We start from the raw sequence: 12,473 nt of genomic DNA, 5'->3' as shown, positions 1-12,473 counted from the left end.
CTTGCTCCTGAGGAATTAGCGGTACCCGATAGCTGCTGCCGCCAGCGCGGTCGGTGAGGCTTCATTGAGGCTCCTGAAAAGGCTCGGCTTCTGGTGTATCTTCCTCCCAGCCTGGCCCGAGGAATGAGTCGTGGTCGTCCTCCAGTGCGTATTCTCGGTCCACCATATGGGGCACGTAAGCCTCCGAGGTCACCACCTAGAAGGCTTCGCCGTAGTGCGCCATGCTCCATGCGGCTTGGCCCAGCACGCTGTCTTGGGGATGATAGAGCGGCGGCCCACCCGGGCCGTAGGCGGCGATGTGCATGCCCTCGCTCACCGGGGGTGGTGCTGGTGCAACCTGACGCCCGTCGTTGATGGTTGAGTTGGTGTTGATGAAGCCTTGGGGCGCGCTTGAGGGCGCGCGGACGCGGATGGGCCCGCCGCATGATCCACCCAGGGCCTAGGGTGGAAGCTGGACGCGGAAGGGAGGCGCCCCCGAAGCTGCGGCATCCAGGAGCTCGGCAACATGCTCTAACAACACGTCTCTGCCGCCCTCCTACAACCTGCACCGTAGCAGCTCCCGAGCCACCGTGAGCGCGACCCTCATGTTTGCTTGTTCCCGTTGGGTGTGCGGTGCCGTAGCCGCGGCGTGATTTGAGGCCCTTGCTACCAATCGCACCTGCCGCAGAGTGACGGCAGGTGGCGCTTGACTGCGTTGCCCGCGCCCCGCAATGCTCTGCGGAGCGCGGGCTGCCTGAGGCGCGGGGTTGAGGTCACCCTAGGCAGGCGGCACGGCATGCGCAGGCCATGCCGCCCAGCGATCGGCGTTGGCCGTCGGATCGCCGGACATGGACGCGACGAGGCAGTGGAACACAGATCGGCGGAGAAAAGATTCCGGTGCACCCCTACCTGGCGCGCCAAATGTCGGATATCGGGTTCCGGCAAAACCCTTAAGGTTCAAACTCTAGGGTGCGCGCGAAGATCTTCTCCCTACCGATTCACGCCCTTAACCTCGCCATGATTCTAAGCTAACACGATGAATAACACAAGGGACGCAAGGTTTATACTAGTTCAGGCCACCATTGTGGTGTAATACCCTACTCCATTGTGTGGTGTGTGGATTGCCTCTTGGGCTGATGATGAACAGTACAAGGGGAAGAACAGACTCGCGAGGAGAGGTGTTCTTGTGCTGGTGTTGGTGGTGTGGATGAACTGAAATCCCCCCTTGCTATGGTGGTGGCTAGTCCTATTTATAGAGGCCCTAGTCCTCTTCCCAAATATTGAGCGGGAAGGGATTCCATAACGGCGCGATTTGAAGGGAGACAACCAGTACAAGCTATCCTGACTAAAGGGGGTCTTCGACTGCCAAAAGCACTGGTGATGACGCCGTCTTGGGCTCCACGGTGACCTCTGTCCTGCCGTCCTTTTGGTCTTGGTCTTGTTGCACCGATATGGAAACCTTTGTTTGATGCCCCGGTACTCCGCGCCTGTAACACCCCAAAATTTAACCATGATTTATTAATTAAAATTTTGCCTTGGTAAATTAAACTTTTATTTTCTGGATTTTCTTTGGGTTCAGAACCACTCTTTTTCTTTTGAGTTTTTCCTCCAAATAGAAAATCTTTCAATAATATTGTTGGACTTGTATACCCTCTCCAGAAACATTTCTTTTATTAGTGGAATTATTTATATGATTATCTTCCCTGAGCTCTATTTCTCTTAAAAATGATTTTCATAAGCCTTAGAGCCTCTTTTGCACTACAACCCTTTTTAAATACTCCTTTAAAAATTCCACCAAAATTTGGGGATGACATGTGAGGTCCCCAAATCACTTTTATGCAAAAACCTCTCTTCATCATTTGGAGATTTTGAGCCCTACCTCAAGTTTTCAAATCTGGATCAGTTTGTGGTTTGCACTGCAACCCAATTAAATATTTTTTTAAAAATTACATAAAATTTTGTAGATGTCAGTAGAGGCATATAATTCAACTTTATGCAAAAACCCATGAGTGTCCTTTGAAAATTTTGAGCAAATCATCCTCTTTTGCTTTCTGGTCCAGTGTAGTATTTTCTACTGCAACCATATTTTAACTTGCCCTTTTTCCCATGATTCTTTCTCCTACTTATAAACCACTCTACCAAACCCTTAAGTCCAGGAGATTGGACGCATTTAAACATTTTTGGCCCATGCAATGATAACCTTGAGTTTCTGCCCAGATTTGGTTTTCTCAAAAACTTGCACTAACAAGTTTCTGGTTTTGCCCAACTAACCTTGCCACCCTCTCTAGCACCTAAAGAGACTAGGATCTGAAGTTTTTGGCCACCCCAAGAGTTTCCTAGATGCCCATGACATTCTGTCGAACACTTTGTGTGCATGGCCAGATTTGGCATGATTTTTAGTTTGCATTGTGGACTTGATCCTCTGACCCAGCAAGCTTGTCCACTAAGCCCCTAGCCACCCCTAAACCAGACCTGTTAACTGCCAGCCTTGCTCACGCCCTCTAGCGCGTGATGGCATTGCATCGAGCACCTGGCATGCGTGCTCTGGGCGCGCCCAGAGCGCATGTTTTGCACGGCGCGCACCGAGCCGCTGCGTCTCACTGTCGTCTCCCCGCGCCCGTTCTGGTCCCTTCCCACGCGCAGCCAGCATACCCCGACCCCTCCCTCGCCGCAGAGCCGCCTTGGCCCCTCCTAGCGCCCCACAGTGCTACCACTGCAAGCTGCCGACAGCCGCAGGAGGCCTCTGCCATGGACGGCGCCGCCCGAGCCACCCCAGCGCGCCAGCTGCCCTATGGAACAGCTCGAGCTCATCTGCGAACCCGTCCGCTAGCGCACGTCGCCGCCACATCGCCCTGCAGCAACAGAATGGCAGTTCGCCGACGACCTTATCCCCGGCCACCGCGGAACCGACTTAGATACGCTATAAAAGGAGCCCCCGAGCTCGTCCAGACCTCAGGCGACCTCAAGCCATTCCTCCAAAGCCCCCACGGCCAGCAATCGACGGTGGGAAGCCTTCTTCCTTATCTCCGATCAGTTCGGCCGCCACCACGCTCCGGTGCCGTGCGGCGCAAGCAGAGCCTCCCCCGTCCATCCAGTGCTTCCATCCTCCTCCCCTCGACCGTGCGGAGCTACCCAGCCTCTCAGCTTCGACGGGGAGCCACCGTAGCCCGAACCCCCAAATCCTCCCGAAGCCACCTCCGCCGCGGAGCTCGCCGCCGGCGACTCCCTTCGTCCCCACCAGCCTTTCAACCACTGGGAGGACCGCCCTGGACTGGCGGATCCATCCCTGCCCTCAGCATCCTGTGGGGAGCCGCCGTTCGCCGGCGTTGGTCGTCGGAGCCCCGCCTGTGCTCGGGCAGAGGAGGAAGGAGGCGGGCGACTGGTCAAACCTGACCAGTGGGCCCAAGGGACCCACTGTCAGTGACCCTCGCGCCGGTCCACGCTGGCATAAGTGGAAGCGTAAAGCGCAGAGTATGCTTTCCCCCTCGAACCGTTTTTTTAATTTTTCTGTTTGTTTTATTTATTTAAAACAGAATTTGACTAAACTTTGACTGGCCATAACTCTTTAAATATAAGTCCAAATGACTTGATTCTTTTTCTGTTGTTTCTCAAATTTGGTATAATTTATTTTCATATTTATTTGAAAATTTTCCAAACAACATTATTATACTGTTTTGAAACTATGTGTTGAATTCAAAAAAATTTGTAAATAGGATTATGGAGAGAGGAGAAAACTTTCAAAAGTTTTGGAATGCACCCTGCCTCTCCACAACTTGAAGGCAAGCATTCTGGACCCTGGCATAATATTGTTGTGTGTTGATTTATACGGTTACAATGCCACCTTAACACGAAGTACTTGTTATTTGATGTGATGATATGATCATACTCATGAGTGCATAATGAATGCCCCTTGATGTTGGAACTTGATATGCTTGTGTGAGCAATCACCCTCGTATGCCCTTCACCTATCGGAAGGAATCCGGGAAAAGCCTTTGTCTTGGGTAGACACGAGCTTGTCTCCAGTCTTCGTTGAGACGATTGTGTCCGGTATGGTTTAGTGAGGCATGAGGAGCGGTGATTTCTGACTGTTGGTTGAAACATCTTTGTATGTTAATTATGCAGTGAATACTTAAACCTCCTGAGTCGGTCGTAGATCGGGTCTTGTTCCAGTAACCCCCATACTTGTTTCGTACTACCACTTGTCCCTGCCATAGGTAGGGTACGGTTCAGTAAGTTGTCAACCCCTTCCTAGCACACACCGTATAGAGAGGACATGGTGGAAGATATCGGCTGCATCCGGTAGGCATGCCACCTGGTCTGGGGGCATGGGTGTTTCCGGTTGTAGCCGAGGGGGTAGCTCCCCTAGTTTGCGCGTGTTATAAATTTTGTGATCCCATGCTAATCGAGGTTGTAGCCTCCCCACTTAGGGTTTTGCTTAACGAGTGTCGTGGGTGATTCCAGACACCGGTAAGTCAGGCTGGTGTGTGCGGTCAGGAGTGTTTTCAATTAAAAGACCGTAGACGGAATTAGTCCTGATGGATTAATGGAATCCGTTACTCGTGGGTAAAGAGTACACCCTCTGTAGAGATTATATCTATTCGAATAGCCGTGTCCATGGTTAAGGACTACAATCTAGGATGGGTCAAGTGTCGGTCTTAGTGTCGGTCTTCGGAGGAAAAAATGCTAAATCAGAGCATTGATTATGACCTGTGACCTATGATGATTATGATTATTATTACTATGGACTAACCATTTACATTATTTGAATTATCGAGTATCCCTGGGATGGTTCTACCTCCTGGATATTCACTGTGATTATTTATTTATAAGCCCTTTATGTGGTGTCGCTCAGACGCCCGACTGTGGCACGTTTGTCATTTAAATTATTTATAAACCCTTTATATGGTGTCGCTCAGACGCCCTACTGTGGCATGCTTGTCATTTAAATTATTTATAAGCCCTTTATGTGGTGTCACTCAGACGCCCGACTGTGGCATGCTTTATATTATTATCCTTTCGAGGCGTCGCTTCAGACACCCGATCGGTGCATTCAATTCCTACTCCCTTATTGCATATTCATGTCGTATATGAATAACCTGCTTGCATGCATCATGGATTTTTTTATGACTGACGTGTGATCATGAAAGATTTCAGAACATGATTAGCATTCGTTATATTATACCTGTGTTTATAATGTTTGCGAGTACATTCAAAAGTACTCACTAGCTTGTCCATGGCTATTGTCTTGGCCAGATTTCTTGCACGGAGAGGAGCGTTGCGATGACAGCCCCGGAACCTACGCAATGATGATAGCAGCCTCGCAAAGATAGGAGTTATCCTGGTCAGCTGTTCCGGTGGGAGATGGAGTCTCATAGACGCTGATAAACCACAAACCGCTTCTGCCATCAGCCACTAGAAACCTCGTGTTGTACTCATAGGCCAGGATGGTCTAGTACTACATATTATGTATTTTGCTTGGAGTTTCTGTATCGAGTTAGTGTCTCATCACTAATAGTAATCCTGGGGCTGGTGAGCACAAGGGCCATTTTCTGGGAAATTAATACCCCGAAAATCCGGTCCTGACAGTGCTTGCGCTTGCCCCTTTGCACCAAAAAGAAAACGAGGACACTGCGTTGGCTGGCACCCGCCTGATCTTGATCGTCATGACTTGTGTCATGTGCACCTCGCGAGGTACCCCTCGCCTTGATCTCTCCGCCTCCTCGCGAGCCTGCCTGGTGAGGCCGCCCCTGAGGAGGCCTTGCGTCGTCCGCCCCGCGAGGCTTGGCCTCTCGCGAGGGTCTTGAACTTGGGTTGATGAAGACGGGCCATACTGGGCCACTGCTGAGCCACGCCGCAGGCCGCAGGCAGCCAAGTCTGGGGACCCCTGTTTCCAGAACGCCGACAAGTTCTCTATGGAAACTGGACTAACATGTACTTCTAAAATTGGAATTTGTATATAGTAGTGACTTATACTGCAACAACCGTATCACAATAATACTAGTTCATGAGCAAACACACAGGATCCAAAGCAAGAAAAGGAACTGATATCGAGTAAAGCCAGGCAATGATGGGATAAAATTACAAACAGCAAAAAAAATTACTCCTACCAAATCTGCTCCATACAAAGTTCAAAATTCAGTAAACTTAACTGGACATGCATCAAAACTGCATTAGCCATCCTGACAAAAACGGCAGGCATGATGTCAGCTTAGGATCGCTTGTAGTTATCGGACAAGACAAGCATACTGGTACGGTTATGTAAAACCGAACTGGACGGGCATATTAACATCTGTTCATTCAGGTTCAGAGGCAGCAAACCAGATTACTAGATACATATTTTTGACATAGCCAAAGAATAATTAAGCTAAGAATCAGAGAAACTTAGCTAAAACCGGCATGAAATTTCACAAGTGAACTGCCCTTTTACCTGTTCCGATAGGACACATCTTCGCTTTATACTCCTACATGTACCCAATCTTCAGCATCTGTACTCTAACAGTATACCCAACCATTGCATTTGTCCATGATACTACTAATTATACTGAGAACAAAACATCGAGCAACAGCTACCTGTTTCGACAGCGGCAGACCCAAGATCAGCATGAGACTCTGACCAATCGTGGCCAGCACTTCCTTGCTCAGCTCCTGGAACGGCCACAGGTGTAAAAAGAATCTGAACGAACTTGGAGGTTCAGTTAGTTGAATCGTGGTGATGCACCCAACATTACAATCAAAATGGGGAAGCCTGAAGCCTGTTTCTGAACCGATCATCTAATAAGATCTGAAGACAAAGACATCCATGTAGCATGTACAGTAACTATGTAGTTATAGATGATACGGGACTGGAACACTAGGCCAGACGCATGCAGGATTGCTGTATCATTAGGCCAGACACTTGCAGAATCTGTGCACCGAACATCAAACATACTGGCACTGACGTACTGTTATGCAACTGGTTCATACTCGAAATTGAAGACGACAATTACCATGATGTTCGTTCAGGTTCAGAGACTGCAAACCAGCTTACTTAACTGCGAAATTTGGCGTGGCATGGTTAGTTTAGCTTAAAATCAGAGAATTTTAGGAAGGACAGGCTCACGAACAAAGGGAAAGCTCATGTTCGAGGCAAAGATAGCCAACAGTTTCATTTCCATTGCTGATGGGAACACACATCCGACATGGCAAGAACAACGAGGGAAAAGATAGTCAGCATTTTCATTTTAATTACTGATGACAGCAAGGTGGTGACATCAGATCATGCGCACTACATCCACCATGGCACGAATAAACACTAGCACGCATACATTTCCACCGCTGAACAAAGGCTAAGATGTCCTTGGGCAATGATGGTGACGCGCTTGGCGTGGATGGCGCAGAGGTTGGTGTCCTCGAACAGCCCCATCAGGTACGCCTCGGCGGCCTCCTGCAGCAGCGCGGAGACGGCGGAGCTCTGGAAGCGGAGGTCGGTCCTGAAGCCCTGGGCGATCTCCGGGACGAGACGCTGGAAGGGGGGCTTTGGGTATGAGCAGCTCGGTGATCTCCCAAAGTGCGACGGGCCGACGGTGCCGGGGCGGAAGCGGTGGGGGCTTCTTGACGTTGCCGGCGGCCAGGGCGGACTTGGGCGCCGCCTTAGCCTGCGATGAAAATGGATCGCGGATTAAATTAATGGTTTTTTAAAATAAAATATTTTAGAAATTGAATTTAGTAATTAATGAGATGATGTCAGCATGTCACGGAAGATTTCTTCGGCTGATCATAGTGGGGAGTAATTTATACTAGTATCATGCATATAATACTAGTCTAAGTTACTATCTTCATAGTGCAAAGTAATATAGTAGTAGTGTCATATATGGCTTCATTTATTAGCTCATAGACTCATTTTGCCTCAAAAAATGATATATTACAGTAACATATTATGTTATCACAAACACCTCTTTCCTCATTAAATACATGCCACATAAGCAAAATTATCTTGGGATGTGTAAGTTACTACCTAAGTTACCCCACTATGGCTAGCCTTCATGCATGGCTTCCTTCAAAGGGGTAGATGACATTAAAAGTTGGTACTATCAAAGAACATCTTGGTAGACTTTTTTCGTCCATCAATCAATGGTCCACAAGTCTTTCCGGTCAGTCAATGCATGCATGTGCTTCTTTTGTAAGGAAAAAAATCATACTAGAAGACGTACTATGCTTCATAGATTTTTCTCATCATGTCAAATCGTCAATGCACGAAGACTAAGCAATCTATCTTGACTTTTTGTTGGTTTGTCAATTATTGTACTATAGAGGCATTAATGATTAGTGGCCTGGTCAACAGATAAAGTCTCTTTACTTATTTTTTTTAAGAGAAAGTCGTTGCTAAAGCCACACTATTTACTTATCCTTGGTATGTAAGTTTGACACCGGTGGTAGACTACTTTTGAAAATGGATCATTTCACATTAAACTCTTAATCGTGATTAAGGGTCAAAACAATTATGTTGAGCCCTATGACAGCTGCTCCTGGCTCTGTCGGCTTCATGGTTCAAGCACCCACGTGTCCTATACAGTGTATAACAAGGAGGAGATGATTTATGTGAGTCACCCTCGGCAGTTGACATATACTCCCTCTGTTCCTAAATGTAAGTCTTTGTAGATACTTCATTATGCACCACATACGGATGTATATAGACACATTTTAAAGTGTAGATTCACTCATTTTGCTTTGTATATAGTTCATAATAAAATCTCTACAAAAACTTATATTTAGAAACGAAGGGAGTACATAATAAGACAGAGGGATCATGCACCATACGACTTCGATGCAGCACGACCCGTTGCAGGCATGAGACACAAGGCACTGCATAATGTAAAAGGTGCCCTTGCATTACGTAGGCCTGTGTGCTAGTTATATATTAGTGATACTAATATCGTACATTAATCACTAATCTTGCTTAGTCTTTAGTGATTTAGTCGATTCTTCTTCTAGTCGTGTGCTGTCGGAAGAAAAGGAGAAGGGAGAATGAAAAAAGCAGCTAGTGCAAATGCAACAAAGATAAAGGGGTGGATGTGGGATCTGTTATTCGAGGCAAAACTTAGTACGAGTACTTTAACCGTTTTCCTCCTCGCCACATCGTCTCCCAAGCGGCCAGGGTTTCTCCGCCTTTCGCTGGCGCCGATACTGATCCGTCTTGTTCACTATGGCCTTAAGGCCATGAAGGTGCGGTCGATCCCGGCCCTTGCCGGTGGGAAGGCTCCTGCTCCATTTTTATGTGTTTCTTTAGTTTGTTTAGGATTTGTGTCTTGCTCAAGAAGGCGAGGAGGCGGCGGCTCCCTAAAACGGAATAAGGTTCTTTCCATCTAGCCCCTGTCCCGGTGGTGCGTCTAGCATCGTGAGATCTGTGTGGAGGTGTGTTTCTAGCGGATCTCACGGGGTTCGGTCGGTGTTTGTCTTTGGTGGATCTGCTTGGACCGATCTTCGTGTGTCTACATTCGAGTGTTTGCAGGTTGGATACTTTAGATCTACGGTTCGCTTCATCGGCGACAGTTGTTGTTCTCGTGTGTTGGTCATTTTAATCCTTAGCGCGATGATATCTCGACTATCTACTACAACAAGATTTGCCTGACTATGATGAGGAAGGGCTGATGACAGTGACGCGCCTTCGGCTCCCTCCAATGCTTATAGTCTTCGCTGGATGGTCTACGGGCATGGATGTAATTTATTTATATTACTTCTGATGTTGTTTGTGATGACATGATATTTGATGAATAAATTGGAACTTTTCCCTCAAATAAGAGGTACTCCCACCAGTTCTTTTTACCTCGCATATAAGATTTGTCTGAAGTTAAACTTCGTAAAGTTTGACCAACTTTATAAATATCATATCAATATCCACAATACGAAATCATTATCATTAGATGCGGCATGGATTTAATTTTCATATTGTATAACTTTAGTACTCCCTCCTATCCAATTTGAATACAAAGTTGTATAATTAAAGCAGTGACAATTAATATGGATCGAAGCAAGTATTGTACATGGTGATATTTTTTCATGTAAATATGTTCAAACTTTAGGAAGTTTGACTTCAGATAATTCTTATATGCAGAGTAGTAAAAAGGACCCCAGGGAGTATTAGTACTCTTTATTTTTCATAATGTAGTCTTCACAAACTCAGTCGTAGTCTTTATAAACTTGGTCAAAGTCTATGCGCACTACATTGTAGAACGGAACAGCAATGTAAACATAGTACAGATGCCATGGCCCGCGAGAATTTGGGTGGACATGCGTGCACGCATGCATGTTTGAAAGAGGAAAAGCCGAGTGGGCTGATCAACGTTGCTTCTCGTTCTTTGCTTGGGGCTTTAGTGAAGTGACCGGAGACCATGGTGGAGAGAAGACGCGTGTGTACCGACTGGCTACTTGTTTCGTTTGTTTGCAAGTTAGTGGTTTCCGTTGTAATGGCTCCTCAAGGCCATAAGCCACCAGTAATGTGGTACTGTGCTAGCTAAACTCGAGCACTATATAGTCTGAAAAATACTACAGTAACTTGCATGCTTTATTCTATGGTCAAAGTGCAACCCCGGTCAGAGAAATACTACTGTAGTACTACTTGATGGTCGTTGGTGGTTTCCGTTTTCGGCAAAGTGATCGAGTAGACGCGCTTTCAAGATGTTGGTGGTTTCCGTCTTCGGCAAGCGGTGCTGGCTACTTAAGGCCACAAGCCACCAGTAGTGGTGCGGTGCGGCGGCTCTTCCTCTCCGCCGGCGATGGGTGGTTCCAGCTGCTTCCTCTGCCTGGGGGCAAGGAAGGAAGTGATCCCACCGCCTCCCCGGGCCGATCCCCACAGCCGCGGCAGCGTCGCCGCCACCGCCACTGCGGCACGAACCTTCACCTTCGACGAGCTCGCCGAGGCGACCAGGAACTTCAGAGACGGCTTCCGCATCGTTCGGGAGGCGAGCCTCTACAAAGGCTACCTCAGGAGCGTCAGTCAGGTGATCATCCTGGCCAGCTAGCTAATCCATTCTTCACTTAGTTTCATATTCATCAGAGCAACTCAACAAGGAGTTTCTTGCTCGTGTCCTGACGCTGAGCTCGTTGCGCCACCCGAATGTCGTCAACCTCGTCGGCTTCTGCACGGACGGCAATCGCGGGATCTTGGTTCACGAGTACATGCCATTGGGTTCTCTCCAAAATCACCTCCATGGTATTTATTGATATATACCAAAACCCAGTAAATTAATTTTGCCCACGATTCAATCGCTCGAGTCTGTGTTGATTAACTAACCACACCGGATCGATCTTGTGCTAGACAGATCGGTCTCCGGGCAAAGCACTGCTAGACTGGAACACAAGGATGAACATAGCTGCCGGCGTGGCCAAGGGTTTGGAGTATCTGCACCACCAAGGTGTGGTGTACCGCAAACCCATGAGCAGCTCGGACATCTTGCTCGGAGATGGCTACCACCCAAAGCTGTCCCAGTATGGACTGGCAGAGCTTCATCAGCTAGGTGCAGAGGAAATCAAGAGCTTCACGCGAAGTACTAATATTGCCCCCGAGATGTTAGCTACCGGGAGGGTGACCACCAAGTCGAACGTGTACAGCTTCGGCGGCGTGCTGCTGGAGTTGATCACGGGACGGACCCCCTTCGACCCCGCCCAGGCCGCCGCCGAGGATCGGAACCTTGTCATGTGGGTAAGTTAACTATAGCCAAGCCCGTGGTTCGCGCATTTGCTGTTTTTTGTTGATTTTGCCGTGAATGATTGATCTTTGCTGCTGGATCAGGCGACACGAGTGATGAAGGACAGGAGCCAGCTCCGGTGGATGGCAGACCCGGCGCTGCAGGACCAGTATCCGTCCATGGGTTTGCAGGAGGCACTAGAAGTTGCTTCCATGTGCATCCACCAACGGCCGGCCATGAGATCCCCCATTGGCGCCGTCGTCGCAGCTCTGTCTCGCCTTGCCGCCTGCGATGATCCTCCACCTGAATCATCACACCACGCGGCGCCTCGTTAACCTAGGGCGAAACGTCGACGTCATCTCCAGACGCATCGATCATCATCTTCAAGTTATTTTAATTATGACTTGATATGGTTGTGATTGTCGCTTGCTGTGGAATAACAGTGCCTGCATAATTTAGGCTGTTCATTGGCCCGTGTTAATGGGTTTAGAAGTTGACTTGGTTCTAGAGGTGGAACGGTGTGCGGGAGTTTCAGCTGATGAACCGATACATGCTGATATACACCTGATGTGCGTACGTACTCCCTCCGTCCGAAATTAATTGTCGTAGAAATGGATATATTTAGATGTATTTTAGTTCTAGATACATCCATTTTCGAGACAAGTAATTTCGAACGGATGAAGTACATTCATTCGGCTGCTGCATGCAATGATTTAAGGGTTTCGGCTCAAGGCTTGTGGAGTTGTGGTGGAAATGTCCCTGTGATGCCTGTGCTTCAGCCGACGTTGTCGTTATGAGTGTTGAGCTTAGAGCATCTTCAGCCGTGCCCCC

General features: G+C 48.1%; 1 protein-coding gene and 1 pseudogene across 2 annotated transcripts; one reads left to right on the top strand and one right to left on the bottom strand.

The window, feature by feature from the left end:
* Positions 1-7,264: 7,264 nt before the first annotated feature.
* Positions 7,265-10,222, bottom strand: LOC123080581 (histone H3.2-like; annotated as a pseudogene).
* Positions 10,223-10,712: 490 nt separating this feature from the next.
* LOC123142465 (probable serine/threonine-protein kinase PBL7) lies at positions 10,713-12,354 on the top strand. 2 transcript variants are annotated; one of them, XM_044561375.1, is made up of 3 exons: positions 10,713-11,167; positions 11,277-11,656; positions 11,747-12,354. In XM_044561375.1, exons 1-3 carry the CDS (start codon positions 11,134-11,136, stop codon positions 11,975-11,977), a joined length of 645 nt encoding a protein of 214 aa, XP_044417310.1. In that variant the 5' UTR covers positions 10,713-11,133; the 3' UTR covers positions 11,978-12,354. The 2 variants fall into 2 exon arrangements, with proteins under 2 accessions (XP_044417310.1, XP_044417304.1); XM_044561369.1 differs by having other exon boundaries at positions 11,273-11,656.
* The last annotated feature ends 119 nt before the right edge of the window (positions 12,355-12,473 follow it).

Source organism: Triticum aestivum, chromosome 1B (assembly GCF_018294505.1).
Source record: "Triticum aestivum cultivar Chinese Spring chromosome 1B, IWGSC CS RefSeq v2.1, whole genome shotgun sequence".
NCBI classification, from domain to species: Eukaryota; Viridiplantae; Streptophyta; class Magnoliopsida; order Poales; family Poaceae; genus Triticum; species Triticum aestivum.
The sequence above is the reverse complement of the archived record's forward strand: the minus strand, read 5'-3'. Positions and strand labels throughout refer to the sequence as shown.